Source organism: Coenobita brevimanus, chromosome 51, assembly GCF_032717465.1.
Source record: "Coenobita brevimanus isolate Jiangsu-jjx chromosome 51, ASM3271746v2, whole genome shotgun sequence".
NCBI lineage: Eukaryota > Metazoa > Arthropoda > Malacostraca > Decapoda > Coenobitidae > Coenobita > Coenobita brevimanus.
The window spans coordinates 37,339,935-37,356,429 of record NC_137004.1 but is presented as its reverse complement, the minus strand read 5'-3'; the positions used below and the strand labels follow the sequence as shown (position 1 = coordinate 37,356,429).

At 41.2% G+C, this 16,495-nt stretch overlaps 1 protein-coding gene across 1 annotated transcript; it reads right to left on the bottom strand.

Annotated features, from left to right (window-relative positions):
• Nucleotides 1-4,613: 4,613 nt before the first annotated feature.
• LOC145400264 (facilitated trehalose transporter Tret1-like) lies at nt 4,614-13,803 on the bottom strand. Its single transcript, XM_080272801.1, has 9 exons — nt 13,714-13,803; nt 11,881-12,189; nt 11,239-11,367; nt 8,983-9,192; nt 8,159-8,355; nt 6,911-7,061; nt 5,984-6,127; nt 4,870-4,973; nt 4,614-4,762 (listed from the first exon to the last, which is right to left on the bottom strand). Exons 1-9 carry the CDS (start codon nt 13,799-13,801, stop codon nt 4,619-4,621), a joined length of 1,476 nt encoding a protein of 491 aa, XP_080128927.1. The 5' UTR covers nt 13,802-13,803; the 3' UTR covers nt 4,614-4,618.
• Between the last annotated feature and the right edge of the window lie 2,692 nt (nt 13,804-16,495).

Sequence of the window (16,495 nt, the reverse complement as noted above, 5' to 3'; positions counted from 1 at the left end):
AATGAATGAATGAATGAAAAATTTGATTTGGGTGGGATATGGAAATTTAATAATGACATCTGGTGTCTGATTATTATTGATGAAATCTGACAATATGACAAAGTATTCTTTTACAATTTCTTGTTATTACGATACGATTCTATTCACTCTAGGGAAGCTAGAAAGTTTTTGGCTAAATTTAGTTTATTTTACCGTTTTAGATTTCACCAAAATACCATGCTCTCTAATAGCTCATTCACAGAAAACGGTGCTTTTCAAGGATTGGCTACTTAATTACAGGTATTGTAATCTCCCTTGGACTCCAACCCATGTCGCTCACACTCAACATGACGAAGTAGACCGTTTGGCCCAAACTTCCTGCAGCCTCACCCTCCCTGCTGTTCTCCTTCTGGCATCCAAGAGTCAAGACGACTGTCCAGACTCCAGAGAATCTTTCGAGAGGGGGACAGGGAGGATCTTGGCCTGCATACCAATGGTGTGATTTTCGAGGGAATATCTCCTGATCCTCCTAAAGATTTCTTTTTGGGCTAACCTAAAATTAGGTTTCGTCCCATGATTCTTGTGAGATAGGTGTTCTGTCTTCTTGTCAGTACAGAGCTCTCACACTCACAGGTTATGATGGGTATAGTGAGTGTGAGCGCCCTGTATCGACAATGAGGAGGCTAAACACATATCTCAGAAGAACCATGGGTCGGGATCATCTGAATGGACTAACACTAATGACCAGCACCATCATGGCAGCCATCACATTGGGGAAGAGGTCATCCAATTTAGAGGTAGGTGCTGCCTGATACAGAGCTCTTAAAGGCATATCCACATTTTTTTTTTTTTTTGGGGGGGGGGTAGAGGAATGCTTTGATGGGGGTGGGGTCAACATGGCAGTGTACGTTATATCTTATGAAAATTGTTATGGCCTCGAAAAACTAGTCATCGTGGTGTTTTGGAATCAGCTTAGGTAAATGGTGTGAGGGGAACACTTTTCGTCTGATTCCTAATAGTATAACTGCTTACTGTGGTTGCAGCTGAGTAGTATAATGTATGTCCACTGTTTACTGTGATGCTCAAGTTTAGCCAAACCAATGTTTCTTAGATGTTGTCCGTTCCTGCCTGAACAAGAGATAGGCAGGGTGCAGGAAGCTGACGACTACGTAAGAACCCCAAACAAGAGTCAGAAGGGGGGAAGGGAAGTGGGAGTTTGCTTTCAATAGAGGCTATATATATTTTTTTTTATCTATTTATTTATTTTTATAAACTGGTGGGACATCAAAGAGGGTAGGTATCAAGACTTTCCCTCAAATCTTGATCCATACTTGTTACCTATGTCAATATCCCTTTTACAGTCGATAGGTAGAACAATTCGAAATACCTTAAAAGACACATACACACATACCGTTGTCTCCTACCAGCACTGATACTGAAGTGTTCACTCAAATTCCCATCTTTTCAGGATTCTGGACAGGCATGGGACAAATTATCAGGGTTTCAATAGTTTTAACTAACTAATTAATGAATTTGGTGAATATCATGGTACATAAGGAGCACGTCCACACCACTTTCTAAAGCCTGAACGAAGGATGAAACAAAACAAATTTTGTTTTATTCAGTTATAAGAAAGCAATATATCATAACGTTCGAAGTGTCATTGGAATATAAAAAAGATATGATTATGCAGAACTTTATGACATGTAGCAGCAGAGTATCAATTTAAAGTAGAAGCCACACCTGGGGAACTATTTGGGCCAACCAATGTATCTAAGTTCGCGTCCATACCAAAACACTTGTTGGCACTGTCAAGATCTTTTTATCAGTGTAACCCCTTAAAGCTCTCGCTCGCACCCGACCACGCCAGTTTAGGCCTTGAGTAAGTTTCTGGTGTGGATGCGACCAAAGGGAGACCAGAATATGTGACCCATTATACTCCGACCATATAGCTAGGGAAAAAGTTCACCTACTATTCCACTGCGTCTTTAACGGCAAGTCTGTCACATTCCTCCCTGATGCATCATGTCAAAGGGTAAAGGAGCATAGCAATCTCTACCAGCTGCGGAATATTAGCCAGCAGAGGAATGTGAGAAGAGGTGATATATTTGTCGAACTTTTGACCCTGATTATAATACTGCGACCTTTGTACTAAACCTACTTCTTGGAAAAATAATGCAGTGTCTGTAATTTTGCTACATAACATGCACTATGTAATGTAACTACAAGTATACAATGATATATTCGTAGAAGATGCTGTGAGGGGCGTGCATATATGACGTATTATCACAAGCAAAAACTCACCGCCAGTCTCTGCCAAGATTGTGTCTTGCCTTCCAAATTTCTCAATTCTTCCTGAAGGTAAGAGTATAGTCTATCCTTCCTTTTCATACCCTTCTGTCATGTGCTTCCATTTGCTATCCTATTCAGAGTATCCTTCCTTCTCATACCCTTCTGCCATGTGCTTCCCTTTGCTATCATGTTCAGAGTATCCTTCCTTCTAATACCTTTTTATTGTGCTCATCCCATTGGTATCACATTTAGATTCTCCATGTAACGCCCTCCATCGCCAAAGCCAGGCAGGGATCAGTATCGGCAAACTTTTGATCGTGATTTAGTTCTTTCACCTTAACTTGGCTTAGATTTTCGTTCTTTTGAAGCTTATCTCACGTAGTTCAGTGGCACAAAGACAATGCTGCGGCCCTACATCATTCCCACAGCACTTCTTCGTGACTCATATTCTAGTATTACTTTATTATTGCATCTTTTAAGATGGAGGTATGGCAATTTTAGGCCAAGTTAAAGTAAAAAGAGTACAATATCCTGATAAAATTAGTTTCGCTTATGATTTACGATCTATTATTGCAGGGTGAGCGAATCATGAGGCACAAACTTTATTGAAATCTAACATGGAAAAAATATGGAAGGGTATATATTGTGAGGTAACGAGTATTAGTAGATCACACACACACATACACACACACACACACACACACACACGCAGTGAGAGAAACCTATACCCAGCTCAGTGGGTACGTTGGCGCATTCCTATTTTTATCTTTTCCTGGTACTGCCAAACGATTTCATTAAGCGTTGGAAAAACCTCATTACACTCTTTAACCTTAGCTTGGCCTAGATTTTCGTTTTTTTTTCTTTCTTCTTTTTTTTTTTTTTTTTTTCTCACCCAACTCAACTGCAGAGAAGAGAAAACGGCTCTACATCATTTTCGCAACTCTTCTTCGTAGCTAGCATCATATTGCGTTTTTTTTTTTTTTTTTTTTTGCTTCTCCCACCCAATTCAACTACAGAAAAAAAAAAAAAAAAAAAAACGGCTTTACATCATTTTCGCGACACTCAGCATGCAAGATGTAGAGATGAAAATTTTAGGCCAAGTTAGAGTGAAAAGAGTATAGTGTATGAGAAAAACACTTCAACGTCTGTTTGTACGATTTTTTTCTTGCCAGCATTTTTTTTTTTTTTTTTACTTTTGTTTCCCCCAGCTGAATAAAATCGTCAGGCGTTACCTAGAATGTATTAAGTAGAAGTTTACAACAGCGACGTACCTCTTGCGTCATGAATAATAAGATTCTTTAGGATTTTAGAAGACTATGATTAAACTCTCTCTCTCTCTCTCTCTCTCTCTCTCTCTCTCTCTCTCTCCCGGCAGTAGGCTAATGGTAGGACTTGGAGCGGGACGGTTCTATAAGCAGCCATCAGTCCACAACGCTAATTGCAGGTAGCGTCAGCAGTAGAAAATCACTTCAGTTTCAATTAACGCTGGAAGAATACAGACTTTATCTTCTTAGCGACTGAGTTTAAGATACGAGAAAGACCTTGTTTTATATTTGTATCTCTAGTTAACCTTTGAATGTTGCCTTCCTAGACTGACATTCGACACATTGTGGAAAAGGGAAAAAAAAAAAAAATGGCTCGCTCGTTATGCACTTCTTACTGATAACGACGTATGGCAAAGAAAAGATCGTTGTGCTACATAAGTATTAAAACCGGCGTATCATTAAAAAAAAAAAAAATGTTAAAGACTGGTAGGCTCATATATCATACCTATAAACTTGGAGTGAATTTCTACCTTCAACTGTACACATATATAGTGGCCTGCAGCACATAACGTTGGCTAAAGTGTCGATTGGCAAATGATTAATGTGCAGAAGTTACGAGGAACTAGAAGTGATGACGGATGCCACTAATTATACATCACTACTCTCTCTCTCTCTCTCTCTCTCTCTCTCTCTCTCTCTCTCTCTCTCTCTCTCAAACACACACACACACACACACACACACACACACACACACACACACACATATATATATATATATATATATATATATATATATATATATATATATATATATATATATATATATATATATTCACAAAATGCCTTGCTTCTAAGTTATTTACCTGTCTGTCTGTGTATCTACGCCTCACCTGTTGAGTAGTCTGTCATACTATCTGTGCATTCATCTGTACCTATCTGCCTCTATCTATCAATTTACTCATCAGTCAATCTACCTATCTGTGTATGTATCTATTTATTTATCTATCTACACAAAATGCCCTGCCTGAAGTAACTGTCTATCCATCTATTTATCCATCTGCACAATGTTCCCCGCCTGAGAGTTACGCAGCCGGTCCCCCGAAGTAAGCCGTGGTCTCCTGTAGCGTCTTGCCCTTCGTCTCCGGCACCACCATGACGCAGAAGATGAAGTTGACAGCACACAAGCCGCCGAAGAGCCAGTACACACCGTAGTCGTGGATCGCGTTCTAGTAGAGGGGGTTCACTATTATTGTTGGAGCGAGCGAAGCGAGCGAGAGCACTATATTTCAGTATATGAAAGAGAGAGAGAGAGAGAGAGAGAGAGAGTACATACCTGTAGTGGCTCAAAGGTGAAGGTAACAATGAAGACACAGGTCCAGTTCAGCGTGGTGGCCAGACTCCCCGCAGCCTCCTTCACCCCGGGGAAGAATAGTTCACCTGGGACGGAGGGTATAGATGTAGTGGGTTGGTTTTCATCTATCAAAGATCCTTAACTCCTTTCTGCTCTGTCTGATAGCCAGCTGTAGTCGGATGGGAAGGTGGATCTGACCAGTGACCGAAGAGACTCAGTTCTACCTCGTAACTGTGGCTCATCGAATTTCACGTAACCGCAACTTCAAGTGGCAAAAGTACCCCAGTTCCGTCAGATGAAAACAACCCAACTATAGTGGCTGTGGTCTAATTTTAATCTTCTCTGGCTTCGTATATGGCTGATCTAAATTGAGGTAAGATGTACAGTATATAGTAAGGCTTGAGAAATGAGAAATGTTCCCAGGGTATTCCTTTCTCCAGTGAGTTCGGGTTAAGGATCATATTCTAACAGGCTTTCGAGATTTCGCAGCACCTCTTCCTCAGCGATTTATTACGCACATTACAGCTCAGTGTCTTGTTGTAGATTATTTAAGCAAACTAGGTGGATATTAAAACGATGGATATGATAGACAAGTGATGAGTTACAGTATACAAAATAAATAGCTAAGAAAAAGGTGCTACGAAGCCTCCTACGCTAACCTAAAATAATATTACCTTTATCCTCTAACCTAGTCTAACGTAACCCAGCTCATCTTAACCTAACCTAATCTAAGCTACCCTAATCTAGCAAAACCTAACCCAGCATGGCTTCCTAATTTATTCCACCTTAACCTAACCTAGTCTAAACTGTCACAGGCCAGCCCAACTCAGCCCAGTTTAACCTAACCTAACCTAACCTAAGCTCACCCAACCTGACTCAACCTATCTTAACCCAATACATCCCAACTTAACCTAATCTAACTCAACCCATTCCAGCTTAATGTAACCAAACTTAACCTAACTTAAATCTATCCTAGCCTAACCTAATCCCACCCGGCCTATCCCAGCTTAACGTAGCCTAATCTAACCCAATCTAACCTACCCTAACCTCGCCCAACCCCACCCATTCCTGAAACCCTACCCCATCCTGAGCTCACCCATCATGATCCAGGGTATGGGACCGTAACCGATAGAGAAGGAGGAGATGAAGATCATGAGGGAGGTGAGGGGCAGCCAGTTGAGGGCGGTGATGGCGTATTCCTCGTCCACGGATTTGACGTAGAAGAACACGCCAAGGCAGGCTGGGGTGAGAGTAGAACGAGAACAGGGTTTAGTACAAGTTAAGGGAAGCTGGAGCAAGTTTGGAAGAGCTGTGGAAAATTTTGGTGAAGTTAGAGCAGCTTTGGAAGAAGTGTGATCAGTTTTAGAGCTGTACATTTTTGAAAGGGTTGTGAAGAATTCCGGAGGAGCTAGAACAATTTGGGAAGAGATGCTGAAAATTTTGGGGGAGTCAGAACACTTTGAGAAGAGCTGAGAACAATAAAGCTAGAACACTTTGGAAAGAGCTGTGAACAATTCTGGAGGAGCTACAGCAATTTCGAAATAAGTGTAAATAACTCTGACGAGCTAAGATAGCCAAGAATACTGCACCAGTCTGGAGGAACATGAATAATTTAGATGAGTTTCGAGTAATACTGAACCGAGAACACACCGATGCCAACTCGTGGAAAAAAAAAAAACAAGAATTGGGATGTGATCAACTTAGATGGAGTTAAGATTTTGAACTTTTAATAACTGTTGAGGTCCAAGAATAATGTGATCAGTGAATAATGACGGTATTTGAAATTTTAAAAAAAGTTCATTTATCCAGAGGCAAAACCTTTTCTAAAGAAATATAATGATCTGAGTCATGCATAACCAATAAATCGCATGTTGCATTGCTTTCGAACTGAAAAAAAAAAAAAAGAAACACACACTGACTTCCATACCTATGATTTTAAAAGCAGTAAATTCCCAAATGGATCAAATAAAATCTTCAAATCCTACACTATCATCATTTGAAAGACTAGAAGTTCCCAGCTTACTGATGGAGACCGCCATGACGCCGCTGGAGAGGGCGAGGAGGAAGCGTCTGCCGGCACGGTCTAAGAGGAGGGTGGAGGCGCCGGTGGCTGCGGCCTGAACCACTCCAATTATAATGGTGCTCATGTCCTCGGAGACGTCGGTGCCAGAGTCCTGAAAAAACGAGAGCGAATGAAGAAAAGGATTACGCTGCTCGTGTCCTTAGATACTAGAGTCCCAGATCCTGAAGAAAACAAAAGAGATTGAAGAAAATGGAAATTTACTGTTTGTCGATGTGCAAAGCTCTTACACTGCTAATTAGCTTTCCCTTTCCTCCTTTCTAAACCTCCTAAATAAGAAGCTGTACAGGCATGTTGAAATAAATGCATTTGGATTTTGACTTCATTGTAAAGACCTCTACTGTGCAGTATAGTACGATGACGGCATTATTTACCTTATTCTTCCTACCTCCAGACTATATTATTCAGCTTATAGAAATAGCCTTAGTACTGAGGAATCCTAAATCAACACAGATGAACAGCCAAGTAAACCTAAGAATCAAGCCATCCAAGAAATCAAATGAGCCCAAAATCTACCCATAAACATGACACTGACTTGGGGGAAGCGGTAGCTCGATCGGTAGAGAGGTGGCCTGCAGTCCTAACGGACCCCGGTTCAGATCCCCGCTGGGTCAGGAAACGGTTTATGGATTTGAATTTCATAGAAAAAAAAAAGTAGACTTTGTTGATCTACCAGAAGACCCGCCATTTCGTAAAAACACCCCTTTTAATACCAATACACCAGTCCTGTAAAAGACAGCCCTAACATGTATTCAGTATGGACGGTGAGTGTTAGCGCCGAAGTGGTGACAAGTGGAGATGTAGGAGGATTACTGGGCCTTGGGGATATGCCCTGGGGATAGGCCCTGAAGCCTTTGCCCAGAGTCGGACACATTAAAAAAAAAAAAAAAATGACCGTACTAACTTCAGTCAGCTAGAGTAAAAACGAATGAGGAAGCGAGAAATCTGAGGTCAATGAGGACGCGAGAAATTTGAAGTCAGTCCAGATGAAAAACGGAAGAGTATGGATAAAAAAAAATCAACTGAAGTACTGAGGAATCTGCAGTCAACGGAAAAGAAGCCGAGGATTGGGGAAATAAACTGAAATGGGGAGTCAAAGAATTTTGAATAAGATTCAAAAGAGAATTAATAAATATCAGAGCAATACAGATTTGCAGTCAGACAGTGAACCCGAATGTATTCCAGACTAACACTGAAGATGATGTTGACGTTGTAGATGACTGCGTTGACTCCGGCCAGCTGCTGGAAGGCCATGAGGAGCAGAGTGATGACGAGGGGCTTGAGAATGTACGGCTTGGACAAGTCTCGGAGTGACACCTTCGCCGCCGCCGCCTCCTCTAGCGACTGCTTCAGGTCGACCATTTCCTTCTCGATGTTGTAATTGGGACCTGGGGGGAGAGAGAGTTGGGATTTTCAGCAAAGTTGATGCAACTGAGCTTCATTTTGTCAAGGAGTTTAGTATCTTCCTAAGGTTTGGTGATCGTTATGGAATAGTTTCACTCAGACGTGTTAGTCCACTGAAGACTCGTTATGTTTTGTTAGCTTTAGGTAATCTTCACAGAAAATAGAGAAGATGGGTGATTCTTTGCTGTTGCAAGAGACCATTCAGGCACTAAAATACTTGGTTAAGGTCTTTCTTAACTTCTTCAGTCCGATGATGTCATACTAATTTTAATCAGGCCATTACTAGATGATTTTCTTGCTGCGTTAAGTGGGATCTCTTATAGTGAAGGGCTTAATGAAGGCTATATTTAATGTCTCTTTTTCGAAATATGCCTCGATCTGAATAAAACTGTCTGAAGATAGCAAGAATATAATGAAGCATCCTCAGACTGAAGGAATTAAGTACAGTTCCTCAGTAGGTGTTTAAAAAACATTAACCGATATGACACCCGCCCCATAAATACTACTCAAAAGTGATAGTCAGAAAAACGTCTACCTCTGAAGTACTACTCGAAAGTGACAGCCAGAGTAACACCTACATCTGAGGTACTACATGCCAGGGAAACACCCACCTCTGAAGTACTGCATGGAGTGCCTGGCCTGCGTCTCCTTGCCCTTGGAGAGGAGAAACGTGGGGGATTCCTTGAGGAAGAGCGCCAGGACGAAGAACAGCACACCAAGCACCGCGCACACCAAACCCAGCCACTCCCACGACTTCACTACCGTTCCGAATATGTAGGCGTACAGTATCCCTATCGTGACGAACAGTTGGAATCCCGACCCTGGAGTGGAAAAATTGTTACTGGAAACTGTAGAATGGACAGCTAATGGAATCCTAAGAGCCTATCACCAACTGACGACTGCTGGGACTAAAGGATGAACAGTTATGGAAGTACTGGAACCTGGAAGCTGAACAACATTCGAACCACTGTGAGCCTAGAGTCAGATGAAGGTTACTGGAAACTGAAAAATGAACAGCTGTTGAAACTCTGAGAACACAGGATCAAGTGATGATATCTGGACACAAGAATATGATAATTGTTGAAACCCTAAAACCTAGGATGAAGTGAAACTTGCTGGAAACTAGAACTTGGATAGGCAGAAAGTTGTTGAAATCCTATGGCTGGGATGAAGGAGCGAATGCTGGAAACTGGAACTTGGATCGGTGAAAAAACTGCTGGCAGTTCAACATAGACACGAGGGGAGACTACTGGAAAATGGAACTTGGCTAAATGAAAGCTGTAGGTCGGATGTGAGAAAATCATAACCTGGAACAGACGTAGAACTGCTGATAACCGAAGACTGGAGAAAAGAGAAAGTTTCAAGAAATGTGCGGATGGAAAACTGCAGGGATCTCAGGATTAAGAGACGATACCTCCAGTCACCAATTTCCTTCCCAAAACACCCTCACCAATGTCCACGTCCACAATATTCTCCATCCAAATATCCTCCTGCATACCCACCTACTCCCAAAATACTCATGGTCATATCCTCATTTCCTCCCAACACCTCAGATATTCCCATATACCCCCAAATATACACCCAGTTCCATACATCCAGCCACTTACACCCGACCACAAAATTCTCCCACCAATATATAGATTCCAGTTGTATTCAAACATCTCAAATAACCGGAAAAATGCCATTGACCATAATCCCGAAATAACCGCACGGCCCCAGAACCTTCCAATTGCCTCTTGGGTGTCCTTGTAGGCGTATTCGGAGGTGTAGGTGATTATGACGAGTGAGGAAATGCCCGTTGACAGACCACAAACCCCCAAATACTCTAGAACCCAAACCTCTTCCCCACACATACACACTGTACTTTTCAAAACATGCTAGATGCCTCACGTATATCCTGAGACACTCGAACCCCTGAAACAACTCCTAACACCTTGCATGTCTCCCAAACCCAGTGCTTTTTCTCTGTCCTTTTAGACATATGAGTGTCCGGTGGTGTACGAAAACACTAGGAGTAATGAGATACCCACACACAGACCACATACTCCAAGTTAGTGATGGTCCGAATATTCGACTTCGCGTTCACATTACCAATTACTGTATTTGTATATTTTTTCGATATTCGCATTCGCATTTGCATTCTCATGTTGTCATGGGAGTACTTTGTGAATGTTAATAAATTATCTATAAAGTTTATGGAAAATCAAATAAAGACTTAGAAGCATGAGATGAACGAGTATTGTAGGCTAGATGTCTACCAAGCAGCTGCGCCAAGCTAGCTAGGGCCGTTTGCTACATCATGTAGAGTTGCCAGATTCCCAGAAAAGTCTGGATATCCCCAGATTTTTTTGCCTAATGACAGAGTTTCAGAAGTTCTCATTAAAATGTGGGTAATCTTTTCGTTCATAACCAGAAAAAGTACTCTAAATCTCAAGAATTTCTGGGAGAGAGAGAGAGAGAGAGAACGGCTGTCTGATGTGATCTGGTCTGGGTCCTTTTGAAGTTCGTCCAAGACGCGTCTGATACCCCCGGGGGATGCATATGAAAGTTGGTTCTCTTCCCGCACCCTGGTAACATACAAAATTGATGGAACTTTGTTCATTTAATTTTCTGTGGCTGAAACCCTTACAATGAAATTAATTCGTACCGAAAAAAAAAAAAAAATGAATAACTCACGTTTCTATGTCATCAAACAGAATATTCACACTGTATATTAAATATTGAAAATTCATGTTCGCATTCGCATTCGCCAATGTTGAAAAATTCAACCGGACCATCACTACTCTAAATATCTCAGAATCACAACCATTTGTCCTTTTATACTCCCCAAAGTACCCCAGATACCCCAGTATGACCTTTGAACTTACCCAGGGCCCCACGAATATCCTTGGAGGCGTACTCGGTGGTGTAGGTGGGCACGACAAGCGAGGAAATGCCCGTACACAGACCACACAGGATCCGACCGACGATTAGCATAGCAAAGTTTTGTGCCAGGCCTGTGGGAAGGTCAAGGAAACAATAAAAATCACCATACTAAATGAAATAAGTAAATGTAAATGACGATCTGGCTTTCTTTTAGTCAGTCTATATCTTATAATCGCACTAAATTATTAAATGTAAAGGACAGTCTGGCTTTCTTCTATTCAGGCGATATTTTTTTCATCTCCCTCTTTCTGACGTCTTTGGTATTTGTATCTTTTAAAATGGCGTTATATTACTCTGTGTCAGGCTAATCATTCATTCATTCTATTCTCCTGTATTTTTCCCAGTACTTATATTTTCATCTCTATCTCTTTATATACGTTTGTTGTCTGTTCATCTGCGATTTAATGTCTAGTCACAGAGTTCGTCCAAGCCTTTTTCTGTGAAGTCATTAAAAAAAAAAAGCAATCGCAAATACAAATTAGTTACAAAAGAGGAATAAATGAATAAATTACAGTAGATGAGAGAGAGAGAGAGAGAGAGAGAGAGAGAGAGAGAGAGAGAGAGAGAGATAGCACCACACTCACCAATGAAGAGCCATCCAACCAGCAGGGGCACGACCGAAGCCAACATAGTTCCCTTCCTACCCAAAGTGTTCAGAGACAGACCCGCCAGCATACACCCCAGGAGAGCACCTATGCTAAGCGTCCCTGAGAACCACCCCCGCTCCTCCTCCGATAAACACCACCATTCCTCCTCCTCGTAGGCGTCGTAATCGGCGTAGTAGGGCTCCACGGTGGCGTTGACGGTGGAGTTGTCCGTCAGGCACCTGTAGGCGGCGCCTGCGGGGGAGGAGTAGCCAATGGCGGCGCCCACCGCCATGGCACTCATAGATGCTGCCAGGAAGAGTAATAATAGCAGTGATGATGATGGTGATAATAATAATAATAATAATAATAATAATAATAGTAATAACCAAAGGGGCACTCACTGGAGCGCATCTCCCCGAAAAGGACAACGTAATTTCCAAAATACTCTCCATAATGGGGTAGGCTTTCTCATCACTGATTAGGGTTTCGCAAAAAGTGTTTTCCGGATTCAGAATCTGTAATACGATCCGGATCGATCCCTAAAGTTAACTGATTGTTCCCTGGGACATGGGCTATCTACCCACCAAATTTGGTCCAAATCTCTCTTTTAGTTTTTGAGTAATCCTAATAGACAAACAAAGTAACAAACAAACAGGGGTGAAAGCATGTTCTCCTTGTCGGACAGAATAATAATAATAATAATAATAAAACACTACTACTACCGCTGTTACTACTACTACTGCTGCTACTGCCGCTACTACTACTACTACTACTACTACTACTACTACTACTACTATTGCTACTACTATTAGTAGTACTACTACTGAGCCAAGACAGGCATTTTTTTTTAATGCAATTTCTGTCATCCCCCAAACCCGCCCGTAGTAAGAAAAAGAAAAAAGGGAAAGGAAAGCAAAGGAAAAAGGCTTACTTGTATGCCTATCGATTACACGAAGGTCATTAACCCTGCTCAGGAACAAGTATTTGGTTGTGTTCACCTCAGGGACACTTATGTCTGTCAGATCCAGGAATATAAAAATGCTGTATCTCCACACATGTTTCATTTAATGATTTCCTGAATATTTTACAGTTTATAAGGTCCTATCAGTTACAGTATTATGCAAATAAATTTTGATTCACTTTACTCTGTATATGTTTTTAAATAATTTTTGGAAAAAACATTGGCAAAACCTACAAAGTTTTCTTTTGGCAGTAGCCATACAAGGAAACAAACAATACTATGAGCCTAGCACTTGTGTCACAACTTGAGGAATGAAGGTTCTTCATAATGGGAAGAGTGGATCCCACACAGCATAGAAGCAACCTGCAAACAAGGAGAACAAATATGTGTATCTCCTCAGGTACACATGGGTCTCACAGACCCGAATGCAACTTGCTGAGTGGTATAAAACCAAAACAGAGAGAGAGAGAGACGAAAGTAATCCCCCACACCTTGCATGGGCACAACAGTTAAGAAGCTGTTGAGAAGGATAGGGATCCCAGACATACAGAAGTTACTGAACTAGAGCACGGACTCAATCAACCGGGTCTGTCAGATCCAGGTGTTCCTGAGCAGGGTTGCGCATGATAATTTCTTACTATAGTTCTTTCACTTTAACTTGGTCCAGATTTTCATCCTTTTGCAGCTTATTCCATGGAGCTTTATTATAGAAAATGAATGACAGAGCTGTGGCTCTACATCCTTACCGCAGCACTTCTTCGTGACTAGTATAAAAATCAGTGTTAATCCATTGCTAAAACTCATCTTTCAGAATGGAGGGATGGCATTTTAAGGCCAAGGTAAAGTGAACAACGTATATCTCTACCTACCTGACAAAGCAGCCAGGTACTGTGTGGTGTGTCGTGGTGTCTCCGACTGTTCCTGCACCAGCTCTGCCTTTGATGTTTCCACGTCCATTGTGTTTTCTTTCATTTTGACTCTATTTACCATTCAGTGCACGTCCCAACACTCCGCGGCACGATGTCGCTGAGGACCAGGCAGGAATGGGTGGAATAGTACAAGACAGTAAACTCAGGTTGAGAGGAACAAGGTGAAACAGTAATCTTTTGCGTAGTGGACAAAGATATTTCGGTGCAGTTTACTCTCTTATGTTTCTCTTCTTGTTTTTCTTGTTCGTGTGCCTTAGTTTGCTGTTTGTCTTATTTCTCCTTCTTCTTTTACTTGTTGTGCACTTGCGTCTTCATGTTGTAATTATTTAACATTATTTCCTCTCCTAACCTGTAAAGAGATGATGAGACAATAAATATCGCTCATGAAAGTGGGACAGAAAAGGAAAAGAGACCTTTTTGGTGCAAGCAGTATCGTAACTCCTTTGCTTTAAAAAGTGAAGACTAGAATTATTATTATTATTATTATTATTATTATTACTATTATTATTATTACTATTATTATTATTATTATTATTATTATTATTAATTACCATCATCATTATCCTAACCATAATAAGAATTATTATTATTTTTATCATCATTATTATTATTATTATTAGTTATTATTATTATTATTATTATTATTATTATTATTACCATTATTATTATCCTATGATCTAAATCTCGAGAGATTAGATAATATTACAGATGATCATGATGATGGTGATACGTACACGTCCTCTCTCTCTCTCTCTCTCTCTCTCTCTCTCTAATCTGTAACGTACCCGGAAAATACTTCTTATCAGCCACCGTCTTGATCACCCCATCCCCCAATCTATCCTCTCTTATCTTTTAATCACAGAAGGACTGATAAGCAAAGGGATAGGACTCCTTGGGTCTGATTCTCGTGGGCTTGGTAGGCTCTCTGGCACTCCTTCGTTACCATAGTCAGTTTATTTTCCCCTGGCAAAGATCCGAAACTCTTGTTAGTCCAAGAGATGGCAAAGTAGTAGTCAGATTGGAGGGCTGATTTGACTAGTAACCAAGGAGACGCAATCCCACCTCATAACTAATGCTCATCAGATATAAAGTTGTGAAAGAAGCCCTAGTTTTTTGAGAGAGAGAGAGAGAGAGAGAGAGAGAGAGAGAGAGAGAGAGAGAGAGAGAGAGAGAGAGAGAGAGAGCTCGCAGAGGTAGGTATTGTAGAACAGAATATAGGAAACGTACCGTCTATACCTGTAATGCAAAAAAGTCTAGTTTGAGGGGGTACCAGGATTCCGGGGGCTTAAATGGTGACCGAATGAGTGTGTGGCTCACTTCACTCGGCGTGCTCTTGAATAATTCTCCTACTGTCACATTTCCCCACATTTTCCTTGCTTTCTTTGCCTTACCTCACTCTACTCGTAGGTGGGAAAGAGAGGCGGGATGATGGTGGTGATGATGATGGAGAATAAGTTGCTTTGGGAGTGGTGTTACGGCCCTCCCTAGTCCTCCCTAGTCCTAATGGTTCTGCGTGATAAGAAGCATAGCCTGCCCTGATATCTGGTAAATGATCTGCGTGTGTGTTTTGGTAATAGGTGATAAGGGTGTGTTGAAAATTGACTCGAAGTTTGTGCATGATTGATAGATGGACGGATAGATAAACAGATAGATATGTAGATAGACAGACTGACAGACAGATAGGCAGACGGGCAGACAAAAAGAAAGTTATGTAGATTAATAAGTGCATATTTAGGCAGAGAAACAGACTGATGAAAAGAGTCAGGGAGACAAACTGACAGACAGATCGATAGACAGACAGATAGACATATATATATAAACATGACTATAGATGGACAGACAAATTTATATACTTGTAGACAGACATAGAGAGACAGACAAGCAAAAAGATATATATAAGCAGGTTGAGACACGTAAGTACTGTAAACAAAATGGTAGACAGACAGGTAGATAGACAGATAGATGGATAAATAGATAGATAGATAGATAGGTAGACAGGCAGACAGAAAGATAGACAGACAGATAGACAGGCAGACAGACATATAAATAAATAGGAAGGTAGGTAGATTAGCAGGCAGATAGGAATGCAGACAGACAGAGCCAGCCAGCCAGCCAGCCAGACAGACAGACAGACAGACAGACAAGCAAGCAGATAAGTAGACAGATAGATATATAAGCAGACAGGTAGATAGCCAGATAGATACAGTTCCCAGAGTCACAGTAACCTGATGAGGATTCCCAAGGTTAGAAGGAGAAAAACATGAAAGAAAAAGAAACCTGTGTTTGTAAGTGACTGGGCAGAATACAAAGTGACCCCTGGCTCTCTCTCTCTCTCTCTCTCTCTCTCTCTCTCTCTCTCTCTCAGTAGATGGAAGAACTATGCTCTTAACTTGGCCTAAAATTGCCATATCTCCAATTCGAATGCTGAAGTCAAATAATATATTAATACAAGAGTATGATGCTAGTCACGAAGAACTGCAATGGAGAGGACGTAGAGTCGTAACACTATCGTTTTCTGTCACTGAGTTACGTGAAATAAACAACAAAAGGAGGAAAATCTAATAAAGTTGCGGTGAGGTAACTGCAGTGTGTTGACGAATTTCTAAATCATCGAAACAGTAAATGGACGAAAGTTGAACGAAACTCCGAGGAGCCATGTTTACAAGTGGATTCAGCGCTTTAGATTAAATACTGGGAGACCGAAACAGTGGAGTGACCAGGG

Coding starts and splice junctions, on each gene's coding strand:
- LOC145400264 (XM_080272801.1), bottom strand. CDS start 13,801: ATGGACGTGGAAACATCAAAGGCAGAGCTGGTGCAGGAACAGTCGGAG. Junction 8,356..8,982: donor CTCCATGCAGTACTTCAGAG/GTGGGTGTTTCC, acceptor CTCTCCCCCCAG/GTCCCAATTACAACATCGAG. Junction 4,974..5,983: donor CATACCCTGGATCATGATGG/GTGAGCTCAGGA, acceptor CCTCCGTCCCAG/GTGAACTATTCTTCCCCGGG.